General features: G+C 42.4%; 1 protein-coding gene across 1 annotated transcript; it reads right to left on the bottom strand.

Annotated features, from left to right (window-relative positions):
* Positions 1-7117: 7117 nt before the first annotated feature.
* Positions 7118-8696, bottom strand: LOC6584466 (gamma-butyrobetaine dioxygenase). Its single transcript, XM_002010085.4, has 2 exons — positions 7602-8696; positions 7118-7527 (listed from the first exon to the last, which is right to left on the bottom strand). Exons 1-2 carry the CDS (start codon positions 8513-8515, stop codon positions 7152-7154), a joined length of 1290 nt encoding a protein of 429 aa, XP_002010121.1. The 5' UTR covers positions 8516-8696; the 3' UTR covers positions 7118-7151.
* Positions 8697-15571: the final 6875 nt, after the last annotated feature.

Here is a 15571-nt window from a genome sequence, read left to right on the forward strand (position 1 = left end):
TTTTTAAGCAACCATTTTATCACTAAAAATATATAAATATATATATATATTATCTTTGTGTGTGTCGCAAGTTAATAAACAAAAATATTAAATAATATATACAAACGAAATAAAAAGAATGCAAGCAATTTTATATATAAAATAATATATATAAAATAATAATAATAAACACTATTTAAATGCATATATACGAGTTCACAACACATACAAATATATATATACAGTATATATATGTATGTATATGCTATATATGAGCATGAAGAAAAAAAAAACGGCGACAATTTTTTTTTTTTTCTTAGATCTTTGTAAATACTCAAAAAACAAACAAAAAAGCCATGAAAGAAAAAAAAAAAAAAAAACACATAAAATAAACAGCGAACCGTAATCAACAATATTTATTGCTAAATTATTATGTTGTAATGAAATACATATGATACAAAATAAAACACAAAAACAAAAATCAATTATATGGAAATAAATTTAATATGATTGAAAGATAATCAAACTGACAGCAAACCAAAAACCAATATACTCTTATTTCCTTTGGGAACAGAGTATATTGAGCATGGTCGGATATTAAGGTATTGTAGTTGATATTTACTTAAGCACAATCACACATCCACACACACACACACACACACACACTAAGGAAAATCTAAAAAGAAAAAATAATTGGACAAAAGACAAGCCAACACCTATACACACAGCCGTGTGTGTGTCTGTGTGCGTGTGTGTGTGTGTGTGCTTACAGGTAAAATGTATCATTCAACTTTTATGTGTGTACTTTAAAAGAATTCAATATATTAAATACAAAAAAAACAAAAACAAAACCGAGCAAAATAAACAGAGAAACACAAAAAGCAAAAGGCAAACACACACACGAAAAAAAAATCAAGACACAAAAATTTAATCGATTTAAGTGGACAAATTGCTAATATATATTACGAAATTCAATGGGTGAGAAATGTGATTTTTATTTCGGGCTTTGTCAATTTTCAGGTGATTACAGGTAAAGTATGGGCTCAGTGGGACTTACCATCTTCATATTATATTGACTATAGAATATTTAAAATGAAATAAAAATATATTTTAAAGTATATAAAGTTAAGTGAATTTCTTTTTACCTAATAGGTAATAATAGGTGATACCTAAAAATAAATAGAGCAGCATTTGACCTTGACTGTGGGATTGATGGAGAGTATTACTTTGCTTGTGCTCGCTCTCTCTCTCTCTCTCTCTCTTTCACTCTTTCTGTGCTTTGAAAAGGTATTGTTGAACTGAAATAAAAAAGGAACGGCTGCATTTCTATTAAAAAATCCTAGAGATAAATATTTATATAATAACAGGAGATTATTTGATGGTAATACAGTCAAGTCTCAATACCGCTAATCAATATGAATCAAAAAAATTATATCCATTTGAAAAAAGTTCGTTCTCGATAATTCTCGATAATTTTAATTTATGTGTAAATCGAAAAAAAAAAAAAATTCCTCTGCCATTTGGAATTATCGAGACTCGACGGTACTACATTCTTTTGCTATATTTCAAGCTCATATTGGCTTCTAAAAATATATGTAGTATAAGCTTGTATTTAAAAATGCTTCAAATTTGATCATGCATCAACTTGAGCTGCTAGATATGAAGCCCTTCTTACTGCTGGGACAATTAGTTACATCGCTGTTAAGTCTAAGTACGAATACTATATCCAACAGGCGGCTAAAAATTGCCTAGACAGATTCTGAACCAAATGGCCTGGTCAAGCGACTTGGAACTGCAGCTCAAAGCTCTGCCAGCCCCCGCAACGGTACTGGGAGAATAATTAACCATCATCCTCAAAATCTGATGAGTCGAAAATTTATTAAAATTCCCATTGGCTTCACCTTAACTTACTGCACTGCTCAATTTTCTTCCTCTAATATATGTATGCTATTATACAAATTATAATTTATCTTATTTTCTTTTTTAATTACAAAAAATTAGAATCGTTTATTTTTTTTTTAATATTTCATTAACAAATCAAAAAAAAAAAAAAAAAGAAAACAATCTTTCGCAGCTTCAGACGATGATTGTTATGAATATGTGAAAAATGTGCTATACATTCTTCAAATATTCATATTCATTCATGTTCATTCATATTCATAGCAGCAGCGAATAAATCTCATCAAAATAAATGCGGCCTCAACACTCGATGTTCGTATGCCTATTCCATGTATGACTATTCTAATTTTTCTGTAATGCTGGAAGCTTCAGCTTACAGCTTTAACATCTTTTAAACTAAATTCTTAAATAGCTGTAAGATTTGTTATGCCAAACAAAATGGCATAGAACTTACTTCCAAATAAAAATAAAAAATAGAAATAAAAAAAAAAAAAAAAAAATAAAATAAAAAATAAAACATCTTAATATCTCAACTAACTATATATTAATTGCAATCTTTCCATCGGCTGCTCTTATTTGATCACCCTCAGCCAGCAGATCTGCCGCGAATCCAGCTATAGCTATTTCAAAATTTCAACAAAGATCTGTGAATATACCCAAAACGGTAAATCAGTAAATGCCATTGAGCATATGCTTTTTCAGCTGCCTTCAGTTCTGATTCACTTCTAGCCCTCCTCAGCTGATTCCACAAAAAAAACGTTGCATACTTTCGAGCAGCGTGCAGTGAATTGTGAATCGGGGCACACACAGCAAATGCGATATAAAAGCCAAATTAATTTAGAGCGCAATTTAAGTAACATGCGCGAACACTGCACCACCCTGCCCAGAACCCACCGGGACGTCGCTTAACGTTTGATATTGCCGCTGGCTTTCGTTCTGGCCAAGGGCTCCGTGCCATTCCCGGCAACTGAAACTAATACGCATATTTATCAAATTTCAGCGCCTCAAGGGTTGCTGCTGCTGTTGCTGCTGCACTCGGAACGAGTCGGCAACCCCCGCTCGCTGACACGCGCCCAAGTGTAGATTCATTGTAGTTGCCCAAAATGCCTTGCAGCGCCAGCAAAGTTCCAGCAGACGCAGACGCAGACGTAGACGTAGACGCCGACGCAGCCGGCAGACCGCAATGCAAAGTTTTGGCCCTCGGCAAAAACTTAACAAAAAGCGGCAACCACTTGGCTTGGGTGGTTGGCTGCTCAATAGGCAGACTCCACGGACTCCACGAACTCCCCGGATTTCCCAAACTCTCTCCGGTTTCTCCAGCTTCTGCGGACCTCCCGGACGTTGCCGTGGCAATGCTGCATAAACAAGGACAAAGCTATTTTGCTGCTGGCAGCTCCATTTGCACGCTTCATAAGCGAGACGAATGAATTTTAATTTGATTAAAGTGAAAAATTGAAAAATTGAAAAATGGAAAAAGGTAAATCCCTGCCACGCCCACGGCCCACGGCCCCGCTTCCCGCTCCCCGCTAAGCTTTTAGCTGTATTAAATGCTGCAGCAAAGCTGCGTCAAAGAGTAGCGCATTTAGATACGCCACCAAAATGGGACAAGCGAGTCCGAGTGGCGCAGCACGGTATACGGCGGATTAGCTGGCCAATCAGGCGGCGACCATGCGGCCTGGATTTGCGGCACACATGAAAATCCAGCTTTGGTCGACTCAACTCACACTCCGCTCCGCCCATTGCCGCGCCGTGGGTTGCCATGGCTAGAAATGCCAGTGGAAATATTTCCGGACGGATTGGCGTATCCGTTGCCATAGCAGCTTAGGCCGCATTAAAACCTTTTTGCTTCAATAATGTTGTTTTTGTTATGCTTAGATGGCGACCGCAGCCGCAGCCGCAGCAGCAGCAGCCGCCTGTCCAAACCACTTTGGTCGACCCCATCTTTGGCTGCCCGACTCAAAGGATATTTTTTGCTGCTGTTGCTGTTGCTTCTTCTTTCTCATTTGGCATTGCTGCGCTTGTGCGCCCCCAGGAGATGCTTAGCCTCGCATAGCAGCATCCTCGTCATCATCAACTCGGATCGTCATAGCCAACGTCTGTTACAGTGCGGCAATTACGCCGTTTGGATTTCAAGTGCTGACTGCCACAAGTTGCCGTTGCCGTTGCCGTTGGTGTTACAGTTACCGTTACCATTGCTGTTGCCGTTGCTGTTGCAGCAACTGCTCAATGTGAATGCTGGAAGCATCGCCACCCAGACCCAAGTCCAAGGCTCGAGCCATAGTTGCTGCCTGCGGCAGTCGAGTATAACAGAATTTTGCACTGAACCCTAAACGGGGAGTGTGCAGCACACACACAAACACACACACACACGTATATAGAGAAAAAGAGAGTGCAAAAAGGCGCATTTTACAAGATTTTTATTTTATATATACACACAAATATATATATGTATATATAAATGGGAAAAGTATTAAAAAAGTAAACTTTTTTATAGACTTTTCATTTGGCCTTCGCTCTCGCGCCCGTTTTTCCTGCCCCAGCCGCAGCTCGATGGCTATGGCAGCTGTGTAAGCTTTTCGTCTGGGCGTTATGATGCGTGTTAAGGGAATACGTATACGAATACAAATACTCATGCACTCGCACACACTCACAGACTCGCACACATGCTGGTCTGGTAGACCAGGCCAAGGGATCAGCTCCCATTGGCCCCGGCGGCACAAGCAATGCGGAAGTGCTCCTTACAACGCATGAAAGCCAAAAGGAAAAGTTCCGATGCTCTACGCCGCAATCAAGTCGATTAGCTAAGCATGCAATTCGCACAGATTCTGGCTCACAGATTGCCAAGCATTTGCTCTGTCCCAAAAAGTATGCAACGCGCCGCTCTCTGCTCGATTAGGTGCGCTCGACGACTGCCTAGTGCCAGAATAAGTTCTGTGGCATACTTTTCGAGAAGCTGGCCACGCAACTGACTTCAGATACAATTGAATCCATGAAGTGCAAATGCGGTTGTGCGAGATAATTGCCTCTGTGATATGAGCAAGTCTTCGGGTCATTTAAGCTGGCGTATATTAGTTAGTCTAGGCGTTAGTTAGTGTAGCCATAGACTACAGCTACTCAGAGGCAGCTGGTGCTTAAAAGATACAAAACTATCTCAGATGTGAATATGTGAAGCATATGAGATACTAATGTAACTATAATGGGAGTAGATACCATCTATGAGAATTTTATCTGTTAAATTATTAAATGAAGCTACACTTGGAGGAGGAAGATACAAATGTATCTCAGATACTAATGTATCTATAATCGGAGTTCAGATCATCTATGAGAATTTCAGTTCTTTTATCCGTGATAAGACTTTCTGAGGCCCATAAGATACAAACGTATCTCATTAGCATAATGCTTAAAGTTTATGAGATACTAATGTATCTGTAAAGGAATGTTCTCAAACCAAGAAGATACAAATGTATTTGCAAGCTCATAAGATACGAATGTATCTCAGAGCTACTGCTCTGAGGTAAATCGAGGTCATGAGATACAAAAGTATCTATGAAAATACAAATGTATCTGCTATGTGAATGTTTAAAGTCCATAAGATACAAATGTATCTCAGAGCAATAAGTTGAGATCAGTAGATGCAAAAATATCTTATATGTGATCATTTGATGATGGTGAGATACAATTATATCTACGATTGGAATCATTCAACCTCATTAGATACAAATGTATCAGTGACTTACGTGATTAAAATTCATAAGATACAAACGTATCTCAGACTTAGGCTCATTAGATGCAAAAGTATCTATAAGTCAAAAGTATACGCAAAGTGAATATTACGTATACTGAGATACAAATGCATCTTAGATGTGAATATTTCAAGATCTTGAGATACGAATGTATCTGATATGCATGCAAGATACAATCTGCAAGCTCAGATATAAATACTCTAGTTTTATTCTATGCAAATAACAATTCTTTAAAGATACAAATGTATCTGACCTATGAATATTTGCAACTCAACCGATACTGCTCGCCAGATACAAATTTATCTAAGCGCACAAGACAATCTGTATTTACCGTAAGCATTGCAGCGTGCTGCGTAGTCGACCTGGCCCAGTCAACCGCAGCCTGGAAGCGAAGCCCATTCCCTTGGGCCTTGGCTGTGCTGCTTCAATTCAGCTCTCACTCGTTTTGCTGTTGTTGCTGTTATTGTTGCTGCTGTTGTTGCTGTTATTGTTGCTGCCATGTTGTTCAAAAAAATGTTTTGAAACCTTCAGAGTTGTTGATGGTGCTGCTCCTTGAACAGTTACAGTAGATGTTTCCTACTCGTATTTTGCCTAACGATTTCGAGGACGGCCTCCAGCTACGGTTTCTTTAAAAAATTTTATTTTATTACTATAACAAGACATAAGTAGGCATAATGGAGCTCTATAAAATATTCAAAAGAAATTGGCATAGAAAGTTTCTTGCAAAGGGAGTGAGAGACTGGGGAAAAAGGGAGAGTAGGTGAGAGTAGGAGAGAGAGAGTGGGGCTCCCCGCTGACATTCATGTATGGGAGCTGAAGGGCTTGCTGTGGCATGCCTCGCAATGCCGAGTGTTAAGCGATTAACGGCATTTTCATTGAGCGCCTGCTAAAGGTTAATGCACTCCAAACTTGAGTCGCGTCTACAGTGGCGCACGGAAGATGGGGCCGGAGCAGAGCCCTTGTGTGCACGGCACGGCATGGCATGGCACGGCACGGCGAGCAGGTAGGCACATCCTTGAGTGCCGTCTAAACTTGACAACATTTGACACTCTAGAAGCCAAGCACAATTTACATATTCACTGAATGCGGCGGATGTGGATGCTGTCGCTGTCGCTGCGGCCAATTTTTCGGCGACATTGCGCCTACAACATCCGCCCACTCCGCCCAGTTGGCCCCCTTCCTATTGGGCCGTGGCTGGTCCACGGATTTCACTTCCTGCGACTGTCAATCATCTTCACAAGCGATTTGTCAGCATCCTGATGCTAATAATCCGCAACAACGCGCCCCGGATCATCATGATTTTTTACAACTTTTCATTTTCGCGCTTGAGCTGCTTTAACTGCCAATGACGAGGTTGGATTTACTTTGCACTTTTGTTGTTGTTGCTTTTTTGCTCTGTGGCCTAAGCCACAGCCGGCGAGCAACATGCAATGTGGGCGTGGCTGGCATATGTGCTGCGACTCTGCAACTATTCAAATGAGCTCAACGCAAATGGCTTGGAAAATATGTCGCTGACTTTTATTGGCTTATTTAGGAGGAGGAGGAGGAGGAGGAGGCGGAGGAGGAGTTGGAAGAGGAGGAGGTGGCGGAGGAACTGGTTAAGCGCTTTTTAAGCACACGCAGCCGCGAATATATGATATCCCAATCGAGATAGGCGCCCACAATATATCGCGAGTTCTGCTCGGTGTCATCGTAGCCGGTGCGTCCGTGCAGCAGCCGGATGTTGTTGAAGGTCAGCACGTCGCCGGGCTGCGTCTTGAAGGAGTAGGCGTCGTCGCGCGCCAGCTGCACGAAGCGAGCGTACGACCTGTACCAGGGCAGCACCTGCTCCAGCGGCACGTTGAAGTGGCTGTCGCGCTGTGGCACGCTGTGGTTGATGCGCGTGTACTCGCCCGCCGAGTCCAGGCTGTCAGATAAGAAGAAGAAGAAAAAGAAGCATAAGACTTAAATTCCATTATCTCATCTCTGCCAGCGACCTACCAGATGACGGGCGCTCGCCAAATGTTGTGAAACTCCTGTCCATCCTCGCTGCCAATGTCATTCCAGTCGACGAGCGTGTTGGTGAGGCGCTCAAAGTCCTCCGGGTGCTCCTGGCGCAGGCGATCGGCTATGTGAAAGGCATCGACGAGCAGATTGCTGCCGCCAGACGACTGCGTCTGCACCAGGCAGTGGAGTATGTTGACGCTGGGCTTGTACTCGTAGTAGGGCAGATCCGTGTGCAGGGGCAGCGGCAGCGAGAGGTACGCATAGTTCTTGGCGCCCGGCTTGGCCTGCACAATGAACTCCTCGCCGTAGGTGGTGCGCCGTATGAAGCCGACGCGTTCCGCCAGCCGACGCACCACCGCCTTGTCCGGCGGTGCACCGTTCAGCAGAGCGACACCGTAGACGGCGAGCGCCTGCAGCCACTGCTGCAGTGGCTCATCCTCGGACATCACCTGGTCGTAGTTGAAGCGCTGCGCGATCCGCTCAAACTCGACGCCCGCCCAGTGCTTGGTGCGCGGCCTGTAGAACTCGTTGAGGTACTTGCTCTGGCTGCGCCCATCGAAGCTGCGATGCTGCAGCCAGTCCAGCGTGTAGCTGCTCTCGTGCTCGTCGCTCCAGCGCACGTGCAGCTGCTGCTTGCCGGCGTCCATGTGCAGGGCCAGCGGACGGACGTTCGGATCGAAGTGATTCCAGTCCAGCTGGCGCGACTGCGAGCTGCTGTGGAAGCAGCTCGGGCAGCGGCAATTGTCGCGCAGCCAAACGGCCGGAAATGTCAGTGCGGCAGCGCCGCTCCCCCTGGCCGGCTGCACCTCCACGTAGCTCTCGTCCACGATGCGTGCGCTCAGCTGACGGCGGCCGAGCGCCCGTAACGTCAGCAGCGCTGCGGTGCGTCTTAGTCCCTTCGCCAACATTCCAATTGAGGTTCAACAAACTCACAGCTCAAAGGCAACACACGATGCGAACCGATCGAGCGCCCAATTGTATCTGGCGAGCGATGCGATTACGACTCGAAAGTGAAACTCGAAAATACGGCCTATTCGTCTTATCTATGCGCTAAGCTGTGGACTTTGCCTGCCAGCTCATCGCAAGCAGTGAACAGATGACTCTGAGTTGACGACATCGGCTGAGAGCGGATAGAACGTGCGCGTTCTATATAGGAAATAGTTCCAGGTACTTTGCTATGTAATGGTTCATTTGATTCAGTTGGAAATAGGGCGGAAATTAGTTATAACTATGTAAATGCGAACTAGTTCATTTATACGCTGCATTTGCTAAGCAGATGAATTGCAGTGGTTCATTTGAACTTATTGCAGTGGTTCATTTGAAGTAGTTTAGGCTAACATGGGATATACCAAAAAAATCTGAATTGAACAAATTCATTATTTCTCATTCTTATTATTTTTTCTTTTTTCAATATTTTCTCATCGAAAATTAATTTCCCATAAATTGTAATTAGTTTCTTGTTGCTGGCATCCAATTTGTATAATTTTTCATTTTATTTACAAATTCATAATTTTGTATTGCTATTTTAGTTCTATTGCTTATAACAAATGAACTAGTTTAATCGTCAATATGCTGCTTATGTCCATTATTCTCAGTTTATTGAAGTTAGCTTCATGGATTTTTAATTTAACACAAATGTGTTCTATATAAACCTAAATTAGTTTTATTCTTCTGATGGGCAATTTATTGTCTATTTGCAGGGAACTAGTTGTTTTTTCTATTTTAATTTTTTTGTTAAGCATAAAGCATATTTGTAATTTTAATGCTTATGTTGTTCATTTGCTTCATTTGTTTGACGCTTCTTTTTCTATTAACTTCATATAGCTATGATAATATATTTAATATATAATATACATATGTAATATTATAAGATTAATATTAATATATTTAAAAAAAAAAAAAAAAAAAAAAAAAAAAAAAAAACACGTAACTTTAAATCGGTTCTAGTTAAATTTGAATGTTATAAAATTTTAAAAAGAAGAAACTGTGTTCGATTTGCTCTTTAAATGAAATTCGCACCTCCACCTCTCTACTCAGAACTTGTTCATGTGAATCAGTTAAATCTATTTATATGAAATTTGAATATAACACGTCATCAGCTCAGCATACACAGATCGCATTCTGTTTATTTACGAGCCGCAGAGCTGATAAGGCGCAGCTTGTGGGCCGCAGCGAGTCGCGACGCAGCGGGCGAGCGATAAGGCGCTCGGCTTATCTGAGCTGAGTGTGTTGTCGCTGCTGTCGCTGCTGATCTCAGTTGTTGTCGTTGTTCGGGATTTGGGCAGTAAGCAACGGGCAGCGATCAATCAATCAATCAATCAATTGAATCATCTTTGTCGCTGCTGCTTGCTGCCTGCTGCTGCCTGATTCCCAATTGCATTCCACTGAGGCAACGGCAGGCGGCGGGCAGGAGGCGGGCAGGAGGCGGGCAGGAGGCGGGCAGGAGGCGGGCAGGAGGCGGGCAGGAGGCGGGCAGGAGGCGGGCAGGAGCCAGTGCAGGCCTTTTAAGGGCCTCGCCTCAGGCTCAATTCTCGTGAAAGCAATAAAAATAAAAAATAAAAATTGCAGCGCCTGCTGTATGTTTGAGAGCTGCTGCCGGTTGACCTGTTGCACATTTGAATGGGAGCAGCAGAAGTCGGAGGAGATGCAACTGCTGCTGCTGCTGCTGGTGTTGGTAAAGTCGCCACCGGCTGAATGCCCAAACGTTGGCCTGCTCCACTCCATTTACAGCGCGCACAATAAATTCCTTATGCCGCAGGCTTTTGGTCAATGCGGCAGCAGCAGAAATTCCCAAGCCGTTGGCCATAAAAATGCGGCTCACATGTGACAACGATTTGTACTTTAGCTCCTTTTATGGCAGCTCTCGACCCATCCTGTTTGTTGTCGTCGTCGTCGATGTTGTTGTTGCTGTTGCTATTGTTGTTGTTGTTGTTGTTGTTGTTGCGTTTTTAAAAGCAGTTTCGCTCGACTACAAATCGCAAAATCGCATCAGATTATACAGCCAGCGCAGCGACCACCCATTTTTGGGCTTTGGGCTGCTGGCCAGTGGGAGCCAGTGGTGCTCATCGGGCTCTGGGCCCGGCCAGCACATAAAATATTGACAATATTTAGGCCAGCTTTGGTTTTAGCCTCGCTTTTCAATTGCCCAGCAATTAGGTCAATTAACACTCAACCAACACAGCACAACAGAGCAGAGACTGAGACGGATTCGGGGTGCTCCGGCCGGAAGCGTTCACGTTTTATAGCTGCACGCGCCAACGTTTAACTCTCTAGTTCCGTTGAAGTGCAGCGCCTTGAATACGCCCAACAACGTGGCAAAGTTTTGCTGGCGTTGACGATGATTATCATGTCACATGCCATCACTCAATGCTTTTATGAGCCTAGGCCATAACAATGGCCCGGCCACTTAGAGCCCTACACACTAGCCCCCCACTGACCCCACACACCCAGCACCACTTTCCCCCCACAGCTAGCCTAACCGAAGCGAAATGTTAACAGTTTTCGTTTCATGTAATTAAGTGCTGCTGATCCACTAGTTTTTATCTTGAAGACCCAACGGAAGGACGGACGGATGGACGGATGGACGGATGGACGGACGGGCGAGCAGGCAGGCGGAACGAGCAGTGATAGCTTTTTGGGCAAAATGGATGCTGAGCTGGGCTGGGCTGGTAGTTCTGGCTTTCTGTTTGCAAACTGTCTGGGCGAGACAGCGTGGTACGTGCCGCTGTCTTGGCCAAGCAGTGTCCGTGGGCCAAAGCGTCCTTTGTCCTTAGACCGTCTCCTTCTGCTGATTGCACTTGAGTCGAAACGAAAGCGAATCGAAAAATGTGTTAAGAGTCTAAACACGAACGTGCTGCTCAAAGGCCACTCGTTAGCTGCTGCTGCTGCCCAGTCTCCCACTGCGAGAAAGAGATGGAGAGCGAGAGAGAGCGAGAGAGAGAGAGAGAGAGAGCGCTTGAGAAACTGAGATAGCAAAATAGATATAGATTGAGTGGGATAGTTGAGTCAGCAGCATCTCGAGTAACGCCTTCGTCTATTGGTAAATATTTTTACCATTTGCGACAGGCCAAGAGGAAGAAGCAGTGGCAGAGGCAGAAGCAGAGGCAGATAAATAGAGAGAAAGGAAAAGAAAAACGATGCTGAATGCGCCCACGCTTAAAAGCATCCATCCGCCAGCTCCAGCGATTCCCTGGCATTCGCTGGCATGAACAACTAGCTCCATATATCTTCGCTCGCAGGTGCAGCGCGTCTGTGGGCAGAGGCAGCGACTCCAAGATGACGTCGCCAACGGCTGCCAATGTCTGCAGCCATTTCATTTTGTTGCTTATTTTATTGCCTGGCCTGTTTGCTGGCCCAGACAGTTGGCAAACAGACAAACAAACAAACATGGACGCGCGGATCCCGAGTCCCAGATCCCAACTAACCCACCCTAGCCCCGACTCGTGAACATCTGCAGACGCGCTCTGACACTGTCTAGGCCGTGTCCTTGTCGCAGCTACTAGGGTTTTCCTTTCGGGTTTTCCTGCTTCTTCTTCTTCTTCTTCTTCTTTTTGGCAGTTGTCTTCATTATGGAACTGGCAACAAAAGGAAATGCAATTCATTGCACACAACTCGCCCGAAATCCCCAGACTAGCTGAAACTAGCTGCCACATGCCGAACACCCACGAATATAAAATTGCCAAAATATTTGTATTATTTGGACAGTTTCTTCTCACGTTTTACTGGCCATGAAATTCGTTAGAAATTCTGAAAGGAATTCACCAGCTCGCTGAAGTTCAAAAATAAGTGAGATCAACGATTTGAAAGTTTTAGATATTTGATATATATATATATAAATATACCTGTATATAGCTACTATACTAATTTTCTCGAAAGAATCTAAAATGATATGATTACAATGAAAGCTCAGATTTTAATTAAATATTTTCTAAACTTACTTATATATAAAGATTAATTTTTGTATGATGAAAAATTGCTTCAAAGTCTCAAATAGTTATGTAAATGAAAGTTTAATATAAAGTCTATATTATTATAATATTTTTTTTATTTATTTATTAATTTTTTATTTATTTATTTGTTTTTTAATTTATGTACAAAATTGTGTTTCATTCTCATTTATTTTTTTCATATATTTTTTTTTTTTATAGATTTGGCTATTAAAAATAATAAATAATAATAAATATTGATATTTATCTAACATTTATATTAAAGATTCTCTCCATTCACTTTGCCCCACTGTGCACTGTGCATTTGCATAGCTTGTAGTTACATTGTCTCGCATCCTGTGTGTCGTCTTATTTTGGCTACTAAGCTTCACTAAGCCAAGTCTAAATATTCTTTACTCTCACAGCTGCAGTAGCAGGAATAGTGGCAGCAGGAGCAGCAGCAGCAGGAGGAGCAGCAGCTGCTGTTGCTCTGACAGCTCATTTCGGTTGACACTTCTCGAGTTGTTTTGCGCTTTGTTTACAGCTCGGTTCGGGTATGCCGGCTACACAGCAGCTATAAGTAAGCCATCTTGTTACCATGTTTATGTTTGCTGAGCCAACTTAAATCTGGAGCAGCTAAGATCCAATCAATGTGACTTGCCTTCCATTTTGCATGCGAAAAGTGCACAAAGAGTAGGGAAGAGAAAAGCAGACCCTTTTTTTTTCCAGCGGTAAAATAAAACCTTTCTATTTTGTCAGTGGTTCGTACCTATTTAAACTTACTTTAGCTGAGAGTTGATATAGGTAAAAACCAAACATCATTGTGTCTATGAATGCCAAACTTTCAATCCAGATTTTTTTTTTTTTTTTTTTTGCGTTACTCTCATTCTCATACTTTACTTTAAGCTTTAAAATAATAACAAAATCTAATTGGGGAAACTTCTATAGTGATAAATTTTTGCCAAATATCGCCGCCTTACTATCACACTGTGAAAGTTTTATGATAGAAGGCCATCTCTAAAACAACTATAACAATTAAGGATGAGTGGAACAGCGTATCTTCTAGTCGAGCAATTTCCTCTTTCCCGATTTACATTACTTACCAGACCTACAGGGTATCTGCTAGTCGAGTACTCTCGCCTAGACCGCTCTCTCTCACCAGTTTATTTATTGATTTTAGTGGTTATTTCACCTTTATCGGCTTACTTACCAGAACTCCGACTAAAGATGAAATAACCAGAAACCTATGCCCTACTGGAAATGTGGATATATTTATTATTTGTTAAAAATTCATTAAGAAGAAGTCCTCTATGAGCAACTTCAACTCCGACTCGACTTCGTTATCGAAGCACTCTACACTCTGTGAAAGCTATAACAACTTGGGAATTACAAGTCTGTTCTAAGTAGTAAGTGTTTCAAATTTGTGTAGCCTACCTTGATGTAGATATTCAAGACTCAGATGACATTGACAACCCTCAAGATGCAGATGATATTGACAACTCTATCAACAGCTTTATGAATAAACTGAAACAAGCAGCTACACAAAACAGCAACAACTACCCTCTGTAATAGGTAATCTCATTCGTCTCAAACGGAAAGTCAGAAGAGAATATGCGAGAACAGGAGATGCCCGAATTCAAGAGATCCAGAAAAGGCATAGAAATAGATAATATGCTGGAGAATTTGGGCACTGATGCTCCCACAAACTTCTCTCTTTTTCGCATCACTAAAAGGTATGTCACAGACCACACCAAACTCAGCTTCAAAGAACTAGATTGGAGGGGTGGTGCCGTACTTCATGGGAAAAGTCAGAATTGTTTGTGAATAATCTAGAGCAACGCTTTCGTCCACATAACTTTGCTTCGAAAAGACAAAAAAAAATGGTAGAAGAATCCCTAGAAACGCCGTTTCGAATGACACTGCCTGCTCACCCTGTCACCCTGGATGAAGTTTCTCATAACTAAGCGGAGGCCCAACAAGGCCCCGGGCGAGGACCTCCTTGACAACCGAACACTACGACTCCTTCCAGATTTAGCCTTACTCCTCCTTGTGCTGATCCTTAACGAGAATGTGGAGTCAGCGAACATTGTAATGCTCCTGAAGCCCGGAAAACAGCCTACAGATGTGAGCTCCTATAGACCTATCAGCCTTCTCCCAGTACTGGGAAAATGATGGACAGACTTATACTTAAGAGAGTTCTCAACATCGAGGCTGTTACTAAGGCAATATATATAGAATATACTTATACAGTTTTGTATAAAAAGCTATCCCAAGTGTGAATTGTTTTGTGTACTCATCAAAGTCCCTTCACTATCATCAAAGTAGGCTACACAAACTTGAAACACTTACTACTTAGAACAGACTTGTAATTCCCAAGTTGTTATAGCTTTCACAGAGTGTAGAGTGCTTCGATAACGAAGTCGAGTCGGAGTTGAAGTTGCTCATAGAGCGACTTCTTCTTAATAAATTTTTAACAAATAATAAATATATCCACATTTCCAGTAGGGCATAGGTTTCTGGTTATTTCATCTTTAGTCGGAGTTCTGGTAAGTAAACCGATAAAGGTGAAATAACCACTAAAATCAATCAATAAACTAGTGAGAGTGCTCTAGTAGAGACTGCTCGACTACAAAGAGCAGCTGACTGACATAGTGCACTCATGGCCAGTGCTCACTGTAGTCTGTATATATATGTCGTATCAGTGCGGATGTTGTTACACTGTTGTTGAAGTTACTGTGGGATTTCTTGATGCAATAGTGCTGAGAAACACCGGGAGTTAGTATTGTGTAACAATTAGAGATTGTAATGACACTAAGAGAGAGACAGCTATAGTTGTTGCTGAACGTGGTACCGGGTGTCGCTGGGTGAGAGCGAGACGCCTAGTTATGTCGTTCGCAGCAGGGTCGCTGTGCTTTCGATGAACAAGAATATGCGACCAATATTAGAGGTTTAGACAGGAGAAGAGAAATCAGACTTGGTCAAAGACTATTGAATCGGAAAGAGCTTTGTGAAAGAACTAAGCGACACCGGGAGCTCAGG

The sequence above is a fragment of the Drosophila mojavensis genome, unplaced genomic scaffold (genome assembly GCF_018153725.1).
Source record: "Drosophila mojavensis isolate 15081-1352.22 unplaced genomic scaffold, ASM1815372v1 contig_136, whole genome shotgun sequence".
Lineage (NCBI taxonomy): Eukaryota > Metazoa > Arthropoda > Insecta > Diptera > Drosophilidae > Drosophila > Drosophila mojavensis.

Excerpts from the sequence above, each read along its gene's own strand:
- LOC6584466 (XM_002010085.4), bottom strand. The coding sequence starts at position 8,515 with ATGTTGGCGAAGGGACTAAGACGCACCGCAGCGCTGCTGACGTTACGG. Across the intron at positions 7,528-7,601 it reads TGGCGAGCGCCCGTCATCTG|CCTGGACTCGGCGGGCGAGT; the intron begins GTAGGTCGCTGG and ends CTTATCTGACAG.